The following is a 24,689-nucleotide window of genomic DNA, read 5'->3' as shown; positions in this document are numbered from 1 at the left end:
CTGGAAGGGCATTTTGTGAAATGAAAAGCATCGTGTGTGTGAGATACTCAAAATATTCCTGCACTTCCTACTGCTCTGGGAAACAGAGAAAGAAACACAAGAAACACTTGTGTTTCTGGCCACCTCCTAGGGTCCGTGTGATCATTTCTGCTCTTTTACTTCCTTGGTCTTCTGTATGCCCATCACTACTCTTCTTCCCTCTGAAAATTTTCTCATATTATAAGCAATTACCAGGCAAGTTCCAAGAAAGATCTTTCTGAAAGGAAGCCACAAAAGTCTTTATCATTATTCTGATGTCAAAGGATTGCTGCTTATAGCATGCTTTAATTTTGGGTAAAAATACTAATATAAGTATAAAATAATTTCCTTGAGTTTAGAGTCTTATTCATCTTGGAGGGATTTTTTTTCCCTACAAATATGATCTTATCATATACACATCAATGACTAGGTCAAACTATGTATGAGACAAAATCCTCACTCTAGCCCTTCAAGAAAATTCCTAGCTCTCTAATGTGGCATTATGCCAGGAGATCGTTTTATTTATCTTTCACTACTTTCTGTAGCAGTCATGTTTCTCTAACTAAGAATTAATATGGAGACATCAGATTTGAATGGAAAATTCATCCTTCTAGATCAAGACCACTTTTTTTCCCCTTGAAATCCTCATTACAAATAAAAACTGTGAAAATGCCAATATACTTTTTTGCAGGGGAGAGATTCAAATTCTCCTTTGCTATGCATACGTTTGTAATTACACTATAGTTTAAGCTTGTTCTAGAAAAACGTGCTTTAGAAGTAAGCGAATTGGAATTTCACAAAATAAGAAAAAAAAAATGGAAAGAATTTTTATCTCTCCAAAGATCAAAGTTTCTTTGAGCTGTCAAACTAAATTCAAAGGCTAAATGAATGTAATAATCAAATAGCTTTTGCCCAGGCTTTCCTGGCCTAGTGGCATATAAATATTTGTCTTAAGATAGTAGGCCAAAGTTTCACCTCAGAAAAAATATTGGACATTAAAGAATCTTTTAAATCAATGTGTGATATAAATCTAGATGAGTTTTACACTTTAGTCACCTTTTTAATATCCTGGAAAAGGTAAAAAGGGACATGTGCTTTTCCTTGAATTTATTAGTTTTGTGAATACTGAAATATTCATTCATGATAAAATTATTTAATGACTTGTGCTCCTTTTGAGAATAGAATTCTGATAATTTCACTTCTTCATTAATTAGAGTTTAAAAACAATTTTTGGAAACAGAATTTTAAGTAGTATCTCTTTTGCTACTATCTGCTTTTCACTAATTTTAAGGGAAAGACTGATTTTTGGGAGAACATTCGTGGCTCACAATCTACTGGTGCATTTTCTCACTTCCTGGGCCCATGTGAATGCGCCAATTAAATTCTGAGTCTCTGAACCCTGGGTATTTTCCTGGATAAAGTTCCCATAGGAAGTAGCAAGCTTTATTCACAAGATTACAACAAATAAACAAACAAAAGCAAGAGTACTTGATTCCTTTTTAAACAACAGTTTGGAGACTTTTCAATAATCCAAATACTGGGTTATTATCATGTGCAGTAGTCGATGCAAAGTTATCTCCTCACTATGAAGGATTAATTCATTCCCCAAATAAAAAAAAGTATTGAACCTTGTGGAAGCAGTTCAATTTCTATGAACACTTTAAACGTTTTGCTTAGTGTTAGACTTTGAGGTATTTACATCTAGAACTAATAGATACTGAGCAAGCTAGACATATTCACTATTGAAACACTTTGTGTGTTTTATAATTTGCGTTTTCCCAATTCACTTCTTAATTCATTAGTATTTAGTCATGACAACTTTGTTTTCTCTTAGGATATAGGACAATTTAAATATATTCACAGGAATTAAGCAACCTCCTTCTTTTTGGTGGCCAGAAATCTAGGACAGAAACCAGGAGCTGACCACACCCATCTCTGGGGCCACAGGACCATGAACTCCCACTGGGAACATGTACAGATAGGGCATAACTGGAAAAATGAATATTTAATGGTTCTAACTAATAATGTTTTCTTTTATTTTTTGGCTCCAGATAGGGAAAATGAGAAACATTTTGAAGATTTTTTTTTTTTTAAAGAATCCTTCCAACTATTAGCCATCAGTTTTCTGGGAGAGTGGTTTGTTTTTCTGTTTTGCTCTTTTTCATGACATATTTACAACATTACGTTTTTTATTTGGTCTCTGAAAGACTGAATCTGAAAGTGCAAAACAAGAATTTCCAGTTCTTAAAGTTACTGGGCCTTCTAGATTAAGCATTTATGTAAGCCAAATATCTGTGTCATTTTCTAGATGGAGTACTTTTAAAAAAAATTTCTGGTGTAATTCAAATGCTTTAAATCTTATGCTTGCTCTTTTAGATTGTTAATCTGAACTTCTGGCAACCAGATGTTTCATAAATTAAAAAAAAATATTGTTCGAAGGGATCAAATCTGCTTTTTAAAAAAATGTATGCATCTATGTATGATATTTATTAGTGTGAATGTTATAAAACTCATAATATCTAAGTGCTCCTGTGATTATATCTTTAAAAAATTTTTTTGTAGTTGTAGATGGATAGCTTGCCTTTATTTTATTTATTTCATTTTTACGTGGTGCTAAGGACCGATCCCAGTGCCTCATACATACTAGGCAAGTGCTCTGCCTCTGAGCGACAGCCCCAGCCCCTGTGCTTGTATCTTGATTTTCCAACAAGGTTGCTTTTGTTTTGAGTGAGGGATACTTAAATTTCTTTGCATTGTCTCCTAAATCTAGAAAGACTCATTCATATCATTCGTCCATTGATTGACTGACTGACTTCTCAATCTCACCCAATTGAACTGTGAAATAAGCAGTTTCAGGATCTCATGACTAAACCTGATCTCAACCAAATGTGACAAATTTCTAATGACATCTGCCACGCTCTGTGTCAACCCAGCTCAAGGCAACTCAACAAAACCAACTCTGACAAATACTATGTATGTGACTAAGGAACTCCAGTGACAATCCCAGATACATCTGCAATCATTATTTGAGTCGATATTGTGAAGCAGCCAGAGGAAATGGAACTATGGTCATTTTGAAGATTAGCGAATAAACGATACAAAGGCGACTGTTCCTGATTGCAAAATTTTTAAGTCAATTTATGCAGTTGATTCTAAACTCCCTATAAATCTATAGTAAGTTTTCTGTACTTCTGCTACCAAAAACCAATAAAGAAACTTCTAGAAATTGTTCATACACACACACACACACACACACACACACACACACACACATATATGAAAAATTTATATATATATATATATATTTTTCCCCCAGGAATAAAATGAAAACCGGTCTTAAGAGTGAAATTTCCCAGGCACTGCTGAGTTGACTTACCAACTCCACATTGTTCTTCGGCAGATTGTAGGTGTAGGAGTAGGGATAGAGCAGCATCTGGGAGTACGAGTGGATTGTCAGGTATGCCTTGATGGAAGAGAGGTTGTTGCGGATGAAATCAGCCAGGGCCTTGGTCTCCTTCTCAGACTCGGGTGCAGGTCCACAGTAAGTATCAGAACAGGGGTTTTTAGACGCTCCCACCTCTGGGAGAACATGTGTTGTTGTTAATGGCCGATGGTGGCCTTCTGAAATGATCTACCTACGGTGAGCTACCTGGGGGATATTTTAATGCTTTAAACTTTCACATTAGGAAGCTCAATGTACATTGTTTTCACGTGACTCTGCTGAACAATTCTCTACTATATGCATGTGTTATAAAGTATGTACATATTTACTGACAAGATTAACACAGTATGGTTTTAAGCTCGCAGGATAAAAAAATTTGCATATGAAATCAAGAATGTATCCTGTATAGTAAGAAAATTAACAAGCAGGGTACAAACTAATATCTATCAAAATTCTACATTACTATGATCACAACACAATGTTATTTAAATAATTATTAACTTAATGGCTGTATCTAGACACTCACTAGACTAGACTCTCTAGTGTACAAACAGTAGTAGGATTCTCTCTGATTTGTTCAGTCCTATGTCTTCAGCATCTAACACATTTGAGAACCCAACCCAGTGCCCGATACATATTTGTCAAATGAATTAATAAACTACTTATTATGTGTGCTTTCAGAAAGTGAAAACTCTAAAATATAAAAATTTATAGTTTTTCTTGTTTTGGGACACTATCATGTTTTCTTATGTCATTTTTTTTTTCTCTCAAGGTTTCAACCTATGAGTGCTATATGGCCAGTCAGGTACTTACCACACCAACCAGCAGCAAAATTTCTGTTGGGGTCTATGCCCACACAGGAAGTTCCAGCCTGAGTTGAGCGGGTCTTTCTCCACATTCGGTTCTGAAAGTGGATTGTGTGGTTAGGACAAGGGTCACAGAAAGCAGTTGGTTTTCATTACATCAGTCCCGCTCAGTGTGGGTTCATGTACCTTGGTCCAGGTGTAGACATAGCCATCAATATTGACCACAGGCAGGACGTAAAAGTCCAATTCATCGAGAAGCTCTGTCATGTGGATCTCTTGTCCATAGGTGCGAACTGCCTGTGTGTGATTTACAAAGCAGAGTTTCATGGGATGGGGATAGAAGGGCACCATGCTGCTAAATTTCCATAGACAGGGTGAAGGTTGACTTTGGTAATGGAACTGTGTCCCCTATTGGGGTAGGCAAAGTTAATATTTAGAAAGCCATTGGCAAATGATCACTGGTTTTCTTTTTTAAATTATTGTTTTTAATTCTTCTCTGCTTTTAGCATACTTCTGTTGCATTCATATGTAACTCAGGGAATTATTGTTTTTTTATTTTAACTTTTTCCTTTAGAGATGAACATAAATTTAATAAAAATTAAAGACTTTTTTCCTTCAGGGCATTCCAAATTTATTGTACATGGAACTACAAATTAAAGACTTTAAAGAACACACACACACACACTTGCTTCCTTTGCGGTAAAAACTGCAATCACTTTTTATCGAATTTACTAGGGTATGAGCATAAGACCTAGTCCTGGTATGTAAGGAGGGTCTATGGGTGGTTATTCATGTTCCTAATGACATCACCTAGATATTTACCTATTTTTTTAGAGTTTATAAAAACTTTCCTGGATGATATTACTAGAGGGAGTGTCCAACATGGAAGAAGAATGAGAATGTGTTTCCTTAATCCACTGATGGGTTTGGGGAAGCTCTTCCTGAGTATAGACATCTCTGCTTCATCCTGTTTTTTTTTTTTAATATTTATTTATTTTTTTTAGTTGTAGTTGGGCATAGTACCTTTATTTTACTTATTTATTTTTATATGGTGCTGAGGATTGAACCCAGGGCCTTGCCCGTGCTAGGCAAGCGCTCCACTGCTGAGCCCCAGCCCCAGCCCCTTCATCCTGTTTCTTGAGAAGGGAATCCCTTTAAGGGACTGGTTGTCCCTGTTAAGTAAACACTTAACTAGGAACGAAGGACACTGTGCCCATTTAATTTGTTCTCTTTCATTGCAGGTCTTTGGCTCTACCATCATGGTAAAGTTAAATTCAACATTCTCCTCGGCTTGTTTACATAACTTGAGAATGCACAAGGCTTCTCTATGTGAACAGTTTTTACATACTTTTTGTGATTCTTTACACATATACTCCTTACACTAACATATGATAAAGTGTGTGCTTTTTAGGTTGGAGAGGCTGTAGAGCCATGTTCTTTGAATGGTCTACACAATGATGATAAAAATCTGACTTTCTCCTTCTAAAGGGCCGAGGTAAGCTGCCCAGTGAAGGCAGGTCATGCTAACTGGACCTATAACAGGTCTAGAAATCAAGACTATGGCAAGTAAATACAGAAGGGCTTCACACAAAGTAAATTACATTGTACATAACCATATTCTTGTATTTTAAAGCACTTCAATGTAAGCTTTAAGATTTACAAAGGACTTGCAAAAAAATAATATGAGGAGTTCTTATAGACCCTTCTCCCAGATCTCCCTAATGTTATGACCTTATATCACTGTGGTACAGTTATCAAAGTGAAGGAATGAACCTGGGCACAATATTAGAAGTTAGATATAGGCTTTGTTCAGATTTCACGGTTTTCCACTCATGTCCTTTTTCTGTTCTGGGTCCTTCTAAGATCCCACCTTGGCTTTGCTTGTCCTTTTCTCCTCGTCTTTTCTGATCTGTGATAGTTCAGTTTTCCCTTGTTTTTCATTGACCCTGTTTAAGAGCACTTATCAGGTTATTTTGCAGAATGTCTCTCAGTTTGAGTGTGTCTCATTGTTTACATTATCTTTTTTTTTAATTGATTTTGTGATTAGCTCCACGTGTCAGGGGAGGAGTGTCACAAGGGTGACATCTCCCTTTAGTGTACAAGATCAGGGGCACATGGCGTCAATATATCTGATTTATCTCTGGTGATGTTCACCTTCACAACTTGGTTAAAAAAATATTAGTTGTAGATGGACACAATACCTTTATTTATTTTTATGTGGTGCTGAAGTTCGAACCCAGTGCCTCACTCATACTAGGCAAGTGCTCTACCACTAAGCTACAACCCTAGCCCTCTGCTAGGTTTTTCTATTCCAAGTTTTCCTTTGTAATTGATACATTTTGAGGAGGAAGATATTTTGTGATCCTGCAAATATCTTATTTCTCCTTAAACTTTTACCCACTCACTTTTGTGTCCCTCTGTGGATTTACCTGAAATGATTATTCAGGTGGTATTCTAAAGATGATTTTATAACATATAATTAATTATTTATTAAGTCATTTGTTATGCTAGTAGCACTCAGGGATATTTAAAAACTTGAGTTTTTAAGTTATCAGGAGATCATGTTCCAATTGGTAGCTAATCCACAACCATTAACTTTTAAATGACCAGTTCACTATACTAGCAGTTAGCATGCTCACCCAAGGTGGGTGAGGAAAAAGTTCAGATAAGTGAAATGCAGATAAATCCAATTCTCTAACTGCTTAGAAATTCCACCTTACAATGATCTCTTGATAAAATTTGACACCAATTCTGAAAAACAGGAACTTGGAATTCTGGATTTTTTGGTCCTGTGTCATTCTCTTATTCTAGTGAGGTTATAAGGAATTAACTGGAATAAAAAATACTTTCTTCCACCATTTGCCAAAAATCATTGCACAGACTGACCTCTCTCACAAACCACTGGCAGAATGCAGGAGAAATCCACTCTCTGGCGTGGAAACCACAGTCCATGAAGATGGCGGGCTTATTTGGTTTGGTTTTGCCAACCTGGCAACAGAACGCAAGAAGGAAGCTGTGATTGACACTCTGGCATTCAGGGGTTAACCTTCACCATCCACTGGTGTTTCAGATTCAACAGGTGAAACCTGACAACGTGTGATATATCCTATGATTAAATTAAAACACAATACCAGCACAGTATGCGCTTGCCTCTAGACACTCACAATGTTTGAGCTGAGAGCTTACGTGGCTGTTTATTATTTTTATTAAGCTTGACAAGCTCATATTTTCCAAAGATGCCTGATTACCCTGCTTAATGGTCCTCACGTGGAGGTTATTTTCAGCCACTATTACTAGGTGACATGACCAAGACAACTGGATGAGTAATTAGAGGTAATCACAGTTGTTGCTAATCTCGTAAGAATTTTCCCTTCTCTCCACTATTTCTCGTCTTTTTATTTCCTTCATTAGAATTACATGACAAAAATGGCATTAGAGGATGACAGAGACAAATTGTCGGTGTGCTTTGTAATGTTGTCTGATAAACGTGAAGTTTATGAAGCTCTTTAGCAAATGGATTTGCAAACAACAGCTGGGAGAGAAGGATTTCATCAAGGTGGATGATCATTTACATTGCTTACAGGAATGTGGTTAAATTTATAGGACTTCTCTTATTTTATTGCATTTTCTTTTTGAATAAATCAAAATAATGATTTAAAAATCCACATATGATAAAGGAAGCCAGGGAATCTGTTCGACTCCCTGGGGGGATATAGGCAGGAAAAGTTATAACAGTGTTTGGGATAACACGTCTGGGAAACAGATGTTAATGCATTAGAACTCACTGATTTAAAGCCCTCAGACCAGCAAGCTCATGGTTAAAAATAATTACCTTGAGGATGTATATGGGGCGTCCTTCAAAGGTGGTTCCAATGACGCTGCGGGAGACGAGATTTGGGTTCTCATTGGCAACTTGTTGAGTCCAAGCCTCTATCTACCAAAGGGAATCATTTGTGGATTAACAGGACATTGTTGGTTCAATTGCCAAAGCAATGTGAAAACCACGTGTACCTCATACCGTTTCCCAGTCGTTGTACTTGGTGTAACTGTGTCCAGCGGCCCGGCTCCAGCTATCAAACTGGGCCTCCATCTCATTTCTCAGGTTGCTTATCAATACCCTGTAACAAACCAGAAAGGTGCCCCTAGGTAAACACACAGGAAACCCCAGACATAGCCACTGCTTTAGGGGATGGTCCTGTGCATCCCCAACAGATTCACAAATTGTTAGCCTTTGAGAAGGCCATCTGAGGGTGTTGGCAGGACAGGCTCTTCCTCAGTCCAAGCTTTATACATATTTGGTGTCCTTTAGACCTTAAGCTCAGAAATGGTTTCCCCTGGGATCTTGCATGTTCTGGGCAAGGGTTTGGGCACACGACAATATGTCCCATCTATGATCTTTCTTCCTTGGGACTTTTCCTGATTTTATCAGTGAAGTCTCAGCTCCCAGAAACCTACTCAGTCCCACGTAAATGGGGACAGTGTCTCATCCAGAGCCATCTCCAGGTTTCAAGAAAAATATCTTAGTGGCCTGAAGCTAAAGATTTATTGGGTTAAGAGGTCTGGGCTTAAAGAACTAGTTTCTATTTGCCTGTTTGGCTGGCGTAAAGTAATCAAATAATAGTTCCGTAATCGGGTAACATGAACATTGAGGACAGGATACCTGAGGCCCTCCTCTTCCTATGAATGCACAGTTCAGTTAAAGTGCTCTTAAAAGTGGCCTGCCTGAAGGTGTGGGCGTGGGTGTCTTCATTTCCCTTTGCCACCTTGAGGGGACAGGGTATTTGGAAGGGACACAGTTTTATAAGCATTAAAGTCCTTGGTCACAGCACTGTGAACATTACAGACAGAGGCCATTTTGCAGGAACTTCTATTATCCACAGTGGAGCCTTGAAATGGTTTTATCTGCCACATGGAGAATTACAACCACACATCAAAAGTCTGCCTTTCCTGCGGTCGCCTCCAAGGGCATTCTGACAGAGTTTATCAGGGACATCCTCTGAACCTTCCTCCTGATTGCTCCTTCATTTGGGGAACTTGAATATGAACTTGTGTCTGTTCATGGAAAATACAATAAATCAACACTGAATGGTATTTGCTTCCTAGCAAATGATAAATTCTGTCCCAAGGATTTCACTCTCTTAAGGTATTAAGAAAATGAAAAGCAGAAGATCTTAAAATTTATTCTGTGGAAAGAGATTTTTTTTTTCCCGTTGAACAGCCATCCATAGTTTGTGTCTTGATTTTCGGTGGCCACTTAAAGTTAGTAGGTGAAAGCAACGTGAATTTGCAGTTTTACAGTGCTATAGGTTAGAAGCCCAACACAGGACTCGCTGGGCTGAAAACAAGGTGTCCACGAGGGATGTGTTCCTTCCAGAAGGTTCTGAGGGAGAGTCGGATCTCTCTGAGCCCCTTGCTGGTCCTGGAGGTCACCTACATTTTGTGGCTGGTTCTTCCTCTTCCAACTTCAAGCTAGCAACAGTAAACCAAGTCCTTCTCATATCCAATCTTCTGACTTCTACCTCTACTTTAAAGAACTTGATGGATTGCAGTGCACCTGTCTAGACAATCCAGGGTAGACTTCCTATTTTAAGTCAGCTGGTTAGGATCCTTAAGCCAACTAATATCTCAATTCCCCTTTGCCATGCAAAGTAACACGTTTAGACATAGTGGGGATTAGGATGTAGACTTTTTGAAGGGATTATTATTCTGCCTGCTATAGTTAGGAATTATGATGACAGTAAGTGCCATAATTATACTGAATATGAAATCAGATTTTTAGGGAATAGGGTGGAAGTGGGAGGAATCCTGAATTGGAAATAAAAACATCAATGTTGCTGTGTGGCCCAACCCATCAACTCACTTTAGAAAAGTCATTTAATTTCTGGGCCTTAATTTCATAAATTTTAGAATTGGGGCATTGGATTGATGGATATTCAATGTATTTTTCAATTCTAAAATGCAAGGCTTCACTCAAATCCATAGGCTTTGTTCATTTACATAGATGTTTTTCAGGTATGTGAAAAAAAAATTTTTCCCCAGTTACCACATCCATAAACACTAACATGGAGGAAAGTAAAGTCTAGGGTAGAGGTAGTTTAGGAAAATAGTTTTCAAGAAAAACAAAAAACTAAAAACAACAAAATAAGCAAAACAGAAATTAAACAAAAATTAAAAACAAAATGGCAGAAGCCTTTAAGAAAACTATGGTATTCCAATATCATCAATTTGAAAGAACAAATACTGCTAGCTAACAAGGATGAACTTCTGAAGAGAGTGGGGTGGAGAGAAAATGGTAAATGATAAATGATGTATTTATCTTTTACTTTAACACGATTTCCCACTGAAAGAGCAAGTGAAATATCAAGCCGGGCCACATGGCTTCTTTGTGGGTGTGCAGAGGAAAGATCTCATGGGTTAATCGCTTCCAGCATTCTACAGCCTTGAGACTTTGGCATCTAAGGCCATAACCACGCTGTCCTGAGCTATCTCTGGGTGGAGGGGCAGCAAAACTCCCAGAGCATATAGCTTCCCTTTCACCTGCACCCAACCTCAAGTTCAAATTATTTAGAAGAATCAGTGACCATGCAGGGGCTAGTGTTGTTTTTGGTACTAAGAAGAGACATTCCTTGAGAGTTATTATTGTGTTAAATATTAAACATTTTCATCAATAACCAGGACAAAGAAGCATTAAAAAACCCAGCTCGTTAAATTTAAGATGATACCCAAGAGTGGAGTGTTGTGTAGTAACTTGTGAGAGAGCATCAGAATGAGACTGAAATATGGTGTTGACTTTAGCCCGAATGCAGGGGATTGACCTCAAATGATCCTTTCCAGACTTATGATTATTTGATTTTTATTGGATTTAGGACGAAGCACTACTTTAGCTATATTACAAAATATTATTACTAAATAATGAGCTACTATTGCAGAAGATTAAAACAATGCCTCTTAATATAATAGGGACCACATTACAGCTCCAAAAATCCAGAAGATATACAGTGTTTTATACTTTTATATGTTCCTTTTATAGCGCCATTCAACTTCTTTTCCTTTTTTTGTATTTTTAAAACTTGCAAGCAAATTAGAAAACTGTGGTTTCCAACAAAGCAAAGAACAGAATGTCTGAGAAAGAGAGATGACTCAATTTTATCTCCTTTTCAGATTCCAGAAAATGGAGCATTTGTTCAGTTCTTGGACTATGCACCCATTACTACTGAAAACACTGCTATGCACTCATCACTATCTGGAGACACTTTCCTGTGTGACTCTGAAGTATTGCAGAAGAATGATGCTATTGTCAGTTATAACAGTCTTTCTCTGGATTAAATAGGGCCAAGATGACTTTGCAATTTGTAGGAAGGAATTCTGCAGAGGTTGTCCATCCACAACTTCAAACCATAAGTTGGAGATTTACACTATTTTCTAGTTTTCCTATATCTCAGGATGCAACGTGGCCATTAAAACCAGTTGTCTTTCTTTTGTACACATTTTAAATATTTTCCAAAGATAATTCAGGATCTTACTAAAACTCTCAAGTTGTATGAGTCTTGGTGAAGAGAGTTGGAACTACCAAAAAAATCCAAAGAGCTGTTTTGTGAAACTTGTGCAGTGGACAGTTCCTGATATGTATAAACACAAATGCAAATTTGTGCCAGCAGGAAACCATCTAAATACAAATTAGTTACCATATGAGGTAATAATAGGGTGCATGGGGACTGCTCATGGCCCCGGCAAGGATATTGCTGGAGTACTTCTCCAGGATTTCTAGGGACTTATTATTATTTAATATTTAGAAAATTATATGCTACAAATGTGTTCAGCAGTGAACAGAGAAGCAAAAATTAACAAGATCTTAGCCCTCAGGGAACACCCTATGTTCTAGATGAGACCATATTTATCCACAAGGCTCAGAAAGTTTACCATAAAAAAAGCAAGTGAATTTTCTACTTGGTACAGTAAATGCAGATGGAGAGGGGATTGGAAACCCTTTCATTATTTTGAGATATGAGTAGAAGTGGGACAGTATGCAGATGGCTAGTATTAGTATATGGTTGCTGCTCTTCCTTTGTTTTTCTTAAAGGAGCCTTAAAAATTTATCCTTTTGAATGTTATCGAGGCCCCTAAAGGCTAGGCTTTCAGAAGTCCTTCCTAGATAATAGCAAGAGCAAAATGCCAGGAACATGAATCTTAATCACATTTTGAAATTTACTAGGTTATATTTTGTTTAAGACGACAGTCAGTTTTTAAGGTCACATTTTGACACTTCCCTCAGGCAGAAGCAGATAGCTAAGTGATATGAAGCATGATAATGGGGTTAGACATAACAGTTTTTGTTGACCCTTAAAAAAGGGTAATCTATTTTCTCTCTGTGCATCACAGTAAGCGAGCCCTAACAGCATACTCAGGAATGATAGTTGGGATACTAGTTGCACTTTATTTACATATTGTTTGATTCCAATTTACAACAGACCTTTGATAGTAGCATTTTGTCTTCATTTCATGAATAAGGGAACTGAAACTCAGAAGGGGCAGACAAATTCCCCAACATCTCACAGCCAGGGAGTTACAGAGTCAGGATTAGAATCTAGGCTGTTGTTTTTCTAAAACATTTATTTGTTGCAATAGGCCCCACCAATTCTGATGTTGGTACAGACTTTATATGTGACAATTCTGACACTTGTACTAGTACTGATAGTCTTCTTTGATGCTTTTTTTCCCCTTTGGTACTGGGGATTAAACTCCACCCTTGAGCCACATCCGAGCCCTATTTTGTATTTAGAGGCAGGATCTCACTGAGCTGCTTAGTGCCTCACTTTTGCTGAGGCTGGCTTTGAACTCATGATCCTCTTGCCTCAGCCTCCCAAGCGGCTGGGATTACAGGTGTGTGCCACCCGGCCTGACTCCTTTGATGCTTTTAAAATGTGGAAAAAAAAACCCAGAAAATTTCTAATGTTAAAATTATGTAGGTCATCTTTTCTTAAAACACAATGGAGACTTGAGCATGTGGTTGGTGATTGTTGGGTAAATGTTTTGAGTATTCAGAATTGGAGCTTGAGAACACTTCTTTGCTCCTTCTTGCTCCAACCCTGGAAGAAGAGCTCTGCTCTGCTTTGCATTGAAGACCTATTTTTTCCCCTCTCTCTCCTGCAAATGCCTCCTGGCTGCCATATTTTCTCTACCTCTCAGACTTAGCATAATGTCTGTTCTTTGCCTGGAGTTTGGTTTTCCTTGTCTTGGTTTGGCTCACTCCTACTCATCTTTTGGTTCTCAGCTGAAGACTCATTCTGGTAGGACAGCACTTCTTGGATTCTAGACTTGGTCTATTCCTCTCAAATTCCATTTCTCTGTCCTTCCTAGTATCTGTCATATGACTGCAGTTTCTCCTTTCAAATCTTTATCTCTCCTAAAGCAGATGGGGCCACATCTAAACTTTTTAGCATTTGAAACATGGAGGCACTTGATATTCTCTTAGGAAAACTTGAAAGACCTTGATGGACCAGCATTTGGAGAGAGGAGACAGAGTAATCAGCTTAGCCAAGTCTACTCTAGGCCTCTGGAGAACCACTCTCCTTTCTTTGAGTCCTTTCTCCATGCCTGCTCCTACCTCCAGAGAGAATGGTAGAATCTTGGGAAGAAGAGGACAGGAGTGTTGCTCAGACAGTCTTGTTCTTAAGCTAAAGGATCATAAGGAGTCCTTGGGCTCATAATAGATGGGATCATATGGGAAGAATATTTGAGATTTGGGGACAAAACTGTGTCTTGCTGGTAATTGAGTGTCCTTTGTTTTGGCTGCACTCTTGTGAAGCAGTAGCAGGGCAGAATCTGGCTGAAGAACTGGGATTCACTAGCCAATACTATTTTCATTAGAGCAATAACTAAACATAAACTCTACCAGGATGGAAGTCTTGAGACTGAGAATACAGGGCCAACTTAGGCTCTGCCTCTCTGTGGGGCCATGGGGAAGACATGGTCTTGGTCTCATTTTTACCTTCCCAGGGCTCTTCAAAGGCTCTGATGAAAGCATGCATGAGAGCGAATTTGAATAGATGTACAACATAAACTTACTCATATTGTAGCTTGTTCTGCTTCAGAAGGTCCTCCACAGCGACACAATCTTCTGCTTTAACAGAGAAGTCAACTGTACTGCGGGCTTGGACTTGTATGACAGAATCTGGTTTCCAGAAGTCAATCTGAATACAAAATCAAGGTATATTATATTAGACTTCTACCACTCAAAAGGTGAGTTATAATCAGAAGGCACACTGTTGCTTATCTCCAATGAGTTATTTGTAAAATCAAAATTATCTGTGAAGATCCTTAAAAAAACTCCTTTGAGTAAACAAATGTTGGGACCAAGCAGTTAGATATTGACAAAAGCATTTACAAATACATACATACGTAACATTAACTGATTATCAACAAGCATCAAGAATATACAATTTTTTCCCATAATACTATGTAAATGCAATATTCCACATGTGCTCTTTTCTACTTATTGATTTTCTAGAGCACTTGCTTATTACGATGGCAGAACAGTGGCAATGGATAAATATTCTAAACGAATGATAGTAAATTAGCTACTTACTGTCCATCCCCCCGCCAAAAAAGGAGAGAAGCTGAACTTTTCCTTTTCCTTTTTTTTTTACTTTTGTTTTTTCCAATGGACTTATTTTATAAGTTTGTCTTGTGACTTACTTGTGTAGAAGTCACAGTAATCTGTGGAAACAAGAGTGTCCCTGACCTGGGGAAATACCTTAGGGAGAAACTCAGCGTCCTTCCATACTGAATAACTTGGCACCAAAATACTTGAGAATAAAATATTCTTGGGGATCCAGGAATGTACTGACATTTTCATTTATTCAGTCACTTGACAGCTGTTACTGAGGACCAATTATGTTTTAGGCTCTATGCCCAAGATGAGGGATATACTAGTGGCAAATGAAATGTGGTCTCCGTCTTCATGAGAGCAACTTTAGAGAAAATTAAGTACAAAATAATAGCCTGTCATATTTGAAGACTCTAATGCTTTTGTTTGTGGATGTGTAGCTTCAATATCCTTTTTCCATGGAAAAGTATTAGAAATGCATACCACCTATTACAGGTGCATGTTTTCCTATTTCTTCCTTGTGCCTCCTGGAAGCCTGAGGTGAGCCTGATGTTGGGTCTTTCTTTGTCTCTCTGTCTCACCCAATCCCTGTTCAGATGTTTGTGAATTAGTCTCAGGCTGGTGATCAGATTGATGGTGATATATAGGACCATTGCTTGGAAAATTGGAAGGGAGTGAGATAGACTTAGACTGGACAGTAGAAATAGGAGTTCAGATGGTTCAGTTTCAGATACACTGGGGGATGAGTGGCGGGAACCCAGTAACCTATATCCTGCCCTGCTCATCTTCAAAATACTGTGGAAGTCGGGTGGGTGCTGAGCTGGGGTCTTAGAGAATGTCAGGGCAATGGAAGGCAGGAGAGTGAGGTCCCATCAAGAGGGATTCCAGAATAAAAATATAGTGAGGTTATCACAAAGGGGTTGAACAGAGAGAGTATGGATGGTTGGATAAGGAGGAGCTACAGAATGCCGCCTAGTGAGTCAATGATGACAGGTTAAAGATGAGAGGTTAGATGATAGTGGAGGAAGGACAAAGGGTGCCGTGTGACAAGAGCCCAGAAAGCCGGGGCTGCCTAGCCAGCATTGTGCAGGGAAGAGGGAGGCTGTTTTTGGAAGCTGTCTCTGATGGCGTTCCTGACAGTAGGTGCCCGTGATTTCAAGGTGAGGCAGGAGAGGAGAGAGTGACTTTGTGATAGGCACAGAGGTGTAGCGTTGGCAAAGCGCATAAAGTCCTCTGAGCATCTGTAGCCGACCCGATATCGTCCACTTACATGTAATTGTGGGGACCTTTAAGTGTGTTCAGCAGACTCCCCAGTTATAAGATCTACTTCTCTGTTCCTGAGGGCACTTTCCCCTGGGACTAGGAAAAGCCAAATATCAGCTCTGGGGAGGCAGGGGCTGCAGAGGACCTAACTTTTTCTGGAGAACTGCTCAACCAGTGACCTTGGAAAGTATTTTTTAATTTAGGTTCCCCAACTCCTGACCTCTCAGGTGGAATCACTTTGAAATATGTAGTTTGTACCTTTTCCTAAACTGTCCCTATGGATTAAGATTGGGGGGGGGGTCCTCTGTGGTACTTGGCTTAGTAATGCTGCCCTCTTTTTTGACTGTATTACTTCCCACTTTTATTTATTTATTAATTTTGTATCAGAGCTCTCTGCATTCCTAAATGGCCTCCTTCCCCACACATCTTTGTTTCGGGTCCATTCTGGAAAAAACCTCTATTAGAGTCTACATTTTTACTCAAAGCAAAAAATACCTGATGATATTTTTGGTGATGATTTAATTTGACCTTGAGTATGGGTTTCTTTCTGATACTAAACTGAAAATTTTCTTCTCTAACCTCCTAAGCTCTTGCCCATAGGTCTGGGTTCTGCCAAATATTGGAACATTACATATGAATATATAGTGTTATCTTTAAAATTCTCCTCTGAGAATGGGGGATTCTTATAGGGGATGTTATAAACATGTTTGACAAAAACTTGGAGACCCAGCCTCAGGTTGCTTAAAAATTTCATTTCAACATGGGTAAACTTGATCAGCAAATCTGTCAACACCCATCAGTGTGGAGTGCTGTGGGTGTGACATAGTCTTCTGGAAATTGTCCCTTGTACTTCCCAGGAACACAGCTGGAAGTCAGCAGCAAACAGTAGCTGCCCAGCTATTTACCAATGCACCAAGTGTGGATCCTAACGATAAACTCGAGTAATGACACAAAGAGGTAGTGTGTATTTCAGAAACTTCCAAGAACTTGTGAATGAGATGTATGCCTGAGTATGGAAAAGGGTGAAATATACAAGATGCAGGGGAATGAGTTATATGTTCAGATGTTTTAAAACTGAAGTTACAAAATTACAAGTGTGGCAGAGAACCATACACAAGATTTGTTGGAAGGATATCTTTGAGTGACAGTCTGGTAAGAATACCACCTACATCAGCCAACTGGCTAATAACCAACGAGTCCTTTCTATAATGTTTCACAAAACAAGCACAAAAGCAAGATGGAACCTTAAAATCGTTTGAGAATATGACTGGCATATAAAAGAATGAATACTGGTGTTGGAATCCTTGGTTTGTCACACGTTTATTTGTCCACCTTGCATTTGACTCTGAGTTGAGCATCTGATAGATCCCTTCATTTATCTTAAGGACATTTTCCCATTTTCCTTTCTAGTTAGAAAATGAAGCAACTTCTATTCCAGGCCTAATTTCAGACAGAGGGAGGAGCTTCCTCTTGTAGCATCGACAATGAGACATGGGAACTGTGACAATACAAGATAGAGCAAAGTGTACCTTAAACTTGGAAAACAGATTTCAAGAAAGGCTAGAGAAAATAAAATGCATTTTATGGCAAATGTCTCCAATAAAGGGACCAGTATAACCTTGATTGCAAGGGGGTAAAATTAAATCCTTCCTATACAATTGCAGATGAAAGAGGAGAGGCTGCAGAGTGCAGCCTGGCCCAGATCTCTCCAATACATTCAGCTTTTAAAGGGCACTTTCAAAAGCTGGGAGGAAGGACACTTGGCCAAAGATGAATACGAATACTGGATGCCCTTGTAATGATCTTATCAGGAAGGCCACATCCCAGAATACACTACCACACACAATTGGTAGAGAGAATAAAAAAAAAAAATCTCCTTTTTAATCATGTTGGACATTAAAAAAAAAAAAAGAAAAGAAAAGAAGAGGAAACATATGTCCTACTTCTCAGAGCTAAGGCATAATGTTTGAAGAGAGAAACTGGGCCTCTTATTTGGCTTCTGTCCTTTCTAAGAAGGAATAACACTGTTCCTTGTATTGTATACTTCTACGGAGAGAGGAAATTACCACCAAGATAAGTTAAAAATTTTTCACATGCTATTTAAGCAGAACTGATTTCTCTGGAAAGAGAGCATTGAGGTCCAAGGTAGATGAGGAGATGGGTGATTCTACCGGCATGTAAATTGTATGCAGAATCTCAGATCTAATGCTAGCAACAATGAAACGTGCATAGTTCTCCCTGTTTAAGTTTTTCCTAAGTGTTTTACCTAAACTAACTCTCACAGCAACCCTCAAAGGTATTAGTATTATCAACATTATGCCAATGGGGAAGTTGAGTCTCAAAGAGGTGTCTGAGGCTTAGATACCCAGTGGTAGGGTCAGGAATTGAACAAAGCAGCTTGAGACCCGATTCTCTGCTCCTGCCCACCATAAAATGTTGAATTTTAGGGGCTGGAGTTAGGCTCAGTGCTGGAGCACTTGTTTAGCCTATGTGAGGCCCTGGGTTCAATTCTCAGCACCACATAAAATAAATAAATAAAATAAAGGTCCATCAACATCTAAAAAAAATCATAAAAATGCTGAATTTTAGATAACTAGAAAAAAAAAAGGTACAGATGTGATTGCAGAACTTTTTCAGCAACATTGGAAGAAATAAGAGTTTGAAGGGCTTCCTGGGGAGTAATGGGGGCCCAGTCCTGGATTTCATCAACAGGTAAAGCCCAGAAGCAGGAGCTCCTGGGGCCTGGCATGGGTGCTGGCAGAGCCACAGAGGAAACTGGAAGCAGATGGACAGAAAAGGAAGCTGTGGTTTCTGGGAGTCAGACGCAATTAACTTCATCTTCCTGTTGGAAGAGACCCCTAGCCAGGAGAATACTGATACTTGATCTGTCAATCATTTGATGAAGTCTGCACTGAAATCTTCTTGACAAACTGGAAACATGCCTCTAACTTAGGGCAGTTGAGCAGACTTACCCAAGGAGAACAGGCTGATGGATCACTTTCAGGGCTGACCACTGTGTCTCACACATCAGAGATGCTGATTAATGAGTTGAATAAGCACAACCATGCAGGAGGTCTCTTTTCTGTGCTTACCCCTGATCTACTTAATATTTTTATTTATCAGTGACCAAAGTCAAAAAGGGATGCTTATCAAACTTGAGGGTAACACAAAGTTAGGGGGAAGAATTATTTCCTTGTTGACCAAATTCACTCTTAAAAAGATCTCAACATGCTGAAAACAGGCTATCAAGATAAATTTTAGCAGCATAAATCTAAAATCCCATATTTAGGTTAAAAAAAAAAAAGGTCAGTTAGGTAAGCAAAGAAGAAGGAATAGCTTGTTGAAAGGTGATTCATCTGAGGAAAAAATAACCTAATGATTTTGATTGAACACAGGTTTAACAGAAGCTAAGAATGTTCTATAAGGGCTCAAGATGCTAAAAAAGTCTTAGACCCCATTAATAAATGTCTGCTTTACAAATGGAGGCAGGCAATGGTCCCGTATCATGTATTAATCAGACTGTACCTGGAGGCCAACTGTCAATTCTGGGAGCCACATTTTTTAACAGGAAATCCAGACAGACTGAGCTATATCCAGAGGTGACCAGAATGATCAAGGGTCTGTAAACTAGTGCTAAGAGAAATGATGAGAGGCCTGGAAAAGATAAATCTTAGAAGTAACACAATATTTGGTTCAGCTAGGTCTAATGGGCCAAAGTTAGAAAAGGCAGCCTTCAAATAAGAGGGAGAAAACAGGCTGACTTTTAAGGCAAATGGATGATTCCAGAAAGTAGTATATCTACTATCCCTGCAGGTTTTATTAGGGCTAGCAACCGGGGATGCCATTTCCTGGGAGGAAATTCCAGATTTGAGTGGAAGATTGGAATTGGTGACTTTCTATTCTCTTTCAGTGTTAAAAACCTTGGATGATGTGAAATGCACTACCTTTTTCTTTCTTCACAATTTCAAAGCTAGAAAATGAAAGCGAGGTGGATAGATAGATATTTAGGAGCCAGGAGACTTGCTAATATGTTTGTGAAGAAACAGCACCAGTTCAAGTGGACCTATTTGTGATTAGCGATAACTTCCTGCCACATTACAGACACAATTAAAAATGTTGGTTTCCACCCCATAAACAGTGATTTTTTAAAAAAAGTAGCAGAGAGATTTTGGTTGCTTGAAAGCAAAATAAAAGTAAGGAAACCACTCATGGTTTTCTAATTACCCCCTTGCCTCCCCACCCGCCTCACATCATATCATTAAGAGGACCAAAATCAAGGTCATGAAACCTCAAGTTGTTTGATTTGGAATGAAAGAAAATCAAAGAGAACAGATGATACGTGAGTTGTGCAAATGAATTTGAAGTTGGACACAAGCCCAGTTCCTCAGTCATTTCCAAGTTGATCATTTTTCTTTCTTGCTTTAGAAGGGAAGTGGCTGTACATTAGATGTTCTGTGACCTTTGAGACAGCTCCAGCTCACCCAGTTGTCACACTCTGTCAGCACTTTGAAAAGTCTTTATGGATTTATAATACTATGGAGCTTGTGGCTATCTAAATTAGGCAGGAAAATCAGGTATCATGGTATTATGTGCTTTCCAAGGTTTTATTTCTTGCTACTGAAATGCTGTAGTTAATATTTCCTGTCATTCCTCCTTTGACGGAATCACAGTACAACCAGTTTTTAAAGCAGGTGTGAAGCAAACCTAATGTACATAATGGTTGCTTACCTGGTAGTTGCTGGCCAACTCACGGATTACGTCGAGGTGATTTTCATCTTCAACTTGAACACGGAATACCTCATGACTAAATGGTGAGATAGGAGAAGAATAGGAAATTAAAAGTTGGGTAATGTGTCCAAACTTTTGGACTAACAAGGAAGAAGACTAGCTCTTTAAGGAATTGCTCACCTACCCTTCAAAGTGCTCACTAGGAGGATGAGCAGAGGCGAGGGCCACGGTCACCAGAGCCAGGAACACCAACATTGTGTCTGACGAGGCCTGTTGGGTGACTCAGAGTGCCACCTGTCTTTATACGCGGAGTGTTCTTTACTCTCTCCTCCAAGATTGCAAATAAACACTATCAGATCTTGATTACTGGTTTTCCTGGCATTGCTGCCGTGGAAGCTGTGTGAAGTCTGAGAAGATCTCTCTCTCAACACCTGTGGAAACAGACCAAATTTATCTAATTTGGAGTTAGACCTTGAGTAGTCTGGTGCAAAATGTATTTTAAATAAAATCTATGTTGTGGTTTTTATTTTTTTTCAAATTGAGAATTGTGTAAGTAAATTCTATAGATCTAAGTATAAAGTTTGATGCGTCTTGACAAATGTGTACACCTGTGTATGTTATGTACCAAACAAGGTATAGAACATTTCCTACCCTGAGAAGTTTCCTTGAGCACCTTTATAGCTCATTTCTGTGCTCTGAGCCTCTGCCAACCACTACCCCAATTTCTAGCTTTATGCATAAGTTTTGCTTGTCCACACTTTGTGCAAATGAGTTCTACCATATGCATGATTTTAAGATTTATTAGCTTATATTATTGTTTTGTTTTTATTATTGTTTATATTATATTATTGTTTTGTTCCTTTTTATCACAAGTAATGTTCCATCGGATGAATATGCTATGATTTGTTCAGCTATTTTCCTTTTGATAGATATTTATGCTTCCAATTTTATGTTACTGCAAATAAAGCTGCAATAAATATTTTTGCACAAGTCTTTTTGTTGAGATGTATTTTCATTTGGACAAGGAGTGGATAAATATCTAAGTGGAACTGCTAAACAATAATGTTGATGTAGTTTTGGCATTAGAAGGTCTTACCATGCTGGGTGTCGTGGCACACACTTGTAATCCCAGGGGCTTGGGAAGCTGAGGCAGGAGGATCACAAGTTCAAAGTTAGACTTAGCAACTTAGCAAAGCCTTAAGCAATTTAGAAAGATTCTGCCTTAAAAATAAATAAATTAAAGGGCTAAGGATGTAACCCATTGGTAAATATTCCCTAAGTTAAATCCTCAGTACCCTCCCCCCCAAAAAAAAAGGGCAACCTACCATTTTTCCATAGTGGTGGCACCATTTGAAATTTTCACCAGTATCCAGTTGTTCTGATAGAACACAACCATATGTTTGTGAATATACATATATATGTTAGCCTCCTTTTTCTTCAATTTCCATGAAAAATCATACTGGGACTTTGGTATTGCATTAAGTCTACTTTTCCATTTGAGGATAACTGATATCATTACAATATTGAGTCTTTCAACTCATAAGCATGAGATCTGTTTACATTAATGTTGGTATTTGTCAAAAAGTGTGAAGAACCTGCGATTTTATTCTACCTGGAAGATAACAAGTTATCCTGTCACTGTCTCATAGATATTGGCAGAAGACATGAGACTCCTGGGTCAGAATTAAAGACTTTATTAGTCATGGTAGAGAAAGCAGCATAAACTTCATGTTTGTTTGTGTCAGTTCTTTTACACATAGTCCCATGGGGATGATGAGCAGGTGGGTCCAGGTGGATACTGGGTATATAGGTTTGTATTACAGGTGAGATATACTGAATTTAGGAACTCCAAATCTTAAGAGGGAATGCTAGCAAACTTTCCCAACCTTTGCCCCGTAGGAGACATTCATTATCCTGGAAAGGAACAGACCCTTCTTTTGCTCGGGAGGGAGGCAACAGCTCTACTTTTCAATCTCTCTGTTATACAAATATCATTGAAAAGACAGTTCAGAATAGATGCTGTCCTAAGGTACAAAAATAGAGGGATTTATGGAGAATTGGTTCTCAATAATACCTACCACTTTCTATACCTTCTTTAATAATGAATTTTCCCATGAATATACTACTCTGATCTGACAAGTGCTAGAACCAAATCCATTCTACTTATAAATGTGGCAGTTAATTGAAGTCAATATCAATAGGACTCCATGTGGTATGATAAGGCCCATCTGCAACATTACCTCAGCCTTTCCTCCCCAGGGTCCCGGGCCCAAAAAACTGAACAAATTGCATAAACTATCAGTTTCTACCTTGGAGAACTAGGCAGCTTTCTCCTAAAGTTTTAGTATTGACTGTTCCACTCACTTGAGTCAATAATCCGGGCACAACAGGATCTGTTAACTATTGCACGAACTCCACCATTGCCTGTAAGGAGGAAGCAATCTAGGGCAAGTTTATCATCCAGAACAATTCTGGGCTGAGAGTTAGGACTAACCCTAAAGTCTTCCAGGACTAACATGGTTTTTAATGCATTTGGTGTGTGTGTGTGTGTATGTGTTTTAAAATCCAATCCAGGATTGCATTTAATTGATGCTGTCTCTTTAGTCTTCTTTATTTGAACCAGACCTTCAAACTTTATGTTTTATAATGTTGATATTTGAAAAGAGTACAAATTTGTCAGTTTGGTTTGTCTCCTTGTTTTTCATAATTTCATTAACAAATTAAAAAATTAAATCCCAATTATATAACTTCCTAAGTATAAAGGATATAAATGTATCTATACTTTATTAACACAACTTCATAAAAAGTTGAAAAAATTCATTGATTTTGACAAGCCTACCTCTTTTGCAAGTATTATTAATTATTCCCTTCCGTTCACCCACTTACAATGATTTGCTTTTATCTCTGCATATTTTAATTTATTTTTGTATTTTGTATTAATTTATTTTGTATTGAATATTTTTGCATCTTTTTTTCCACTTGGATCGCAAGCTTCTTGAGAGATCAAACTGTATCTTATTCATTTTAATTTGTTTTGTAGCAGGTGCAGGCTTCTTTGTAGAATGAAAGAATGAAGACATAACGACAATCTAATATTTTCATAGTAATGCCACGTTATTTTGGCATTGTCCAATAACCATATTATAGGGATATTAAAATTAAGACAGATATTGCTTTCTTAGGAAGGTCACATTTTAGCCTTATCTTGTATTAATGGCAAAAATACTTTCCAGAACAAGTCACATCAAAGAAAAAAATTATAAACTGAATCACCCTCCCACCATACTGAGAATTGTCAGTTTCCTTGGGGGAGAGGGTTCTTCTGAGAATCTTTTTCGTATTCAGAAGTAATGATTAAGTGGCATTCCACATAGGAAGGATTTCTGATTATCACACCCATTTTATACTATGTTCCTGGTCCCCCAATATGGTGAGTCATATCATTTGCTCATTCTTCATAGAATCATTCTAAATCATCTTGCCTTTGGATTTAGCCCCTTTTAAAGTCTTTCTAGTCTCAACCTTTGTAATCCATCAATCCTGATTTAGGTTCTTTACTTACTTCACTTCCCTTTCCTAGGTTGCCCTCAAATTCCCTCTTGGTTGCATCTAAAAATAAAACTAAACTAGGTAAATGAAAGAGATACTTGTTATTCACAGAGCTGATAAGTTCAGCAACAGTGCTGACTTCACAAGCCCAGTTCACAATGGTTGTTTAGTCTGAGCCTTTCTTTTTGGCTAACTCTCTTATGAAATAAAAGGATGGACACTAATAGTTGAAGTTGTGCATCTAAGTGGGTTAGTGACCCATTTTTGAAAGATAATG

At 38.3% G+C, this 24,689-nt stretch overlaps 1 protein-coding gene across 1 annotated transcript in view; it reads right to left on the bottom strand.

Annotated features, from left to right (window-relative positions):
* CPB1 (carboxypeptidase B1) overlaps positions 1-21,118 on the bottom strand; it is a gene marked incomplete at both ends in the record, with an annotated part of 30,498 nt that extends 9,380 nt beyond the window's left edge. The window contains 9 exons of the mRNA XM_081301128.1: positions 3,395-3,597; positions 4,274-4,364; positions 4,453-4,563; positions 7,153-7,254; positions 8,099-8,200; positions 8,285-8,384; positions 14,332-14,456; positions 20,864-20,939; positions 21,048-21,118. Of these exons, the coding sequence (XP_081157254.1) occupies positions 3,395-3,597; positions 4,274-4,364; positions 4,453-4,563; positions 7,153-7,254; positions 8,099-8,200; positions 8,285-8,384; positions 14,332-14,456; positions 20,864-20,939; positions 21,048-21,118 (981 nt within the window). The remainder of the gene's footprint in view (positions 1-3,394; positions 3,598-4,273; positions 4,365-4,452; positions 4,564-7,152; positions 7,255-8,098; positions 8,201-8,284; positions 8,385-14,331; positions 14,457-20,863; positions 20,940-21,047) is intronic.
* Positions 21,119-24,689: the final 3,571 nt, after the last annotated feature.

Source organism: Spermophilus citellus (assembly GCF_964194105.1).
Source record: "Spermophilus citellus genome assembly, chromosome: 7".
Lineage (NCBI taxonomy): Eukaryota > Metazoa > Chordata > Mammalia > Rodentia > Sciuridae > Spermophilus > Spermophilus citellus.
The sequence above is the reverse complement of the archived record's forward strand: the minus strand, read 5'-3'. Positions and strand labels throughout refer to the sequence as shown.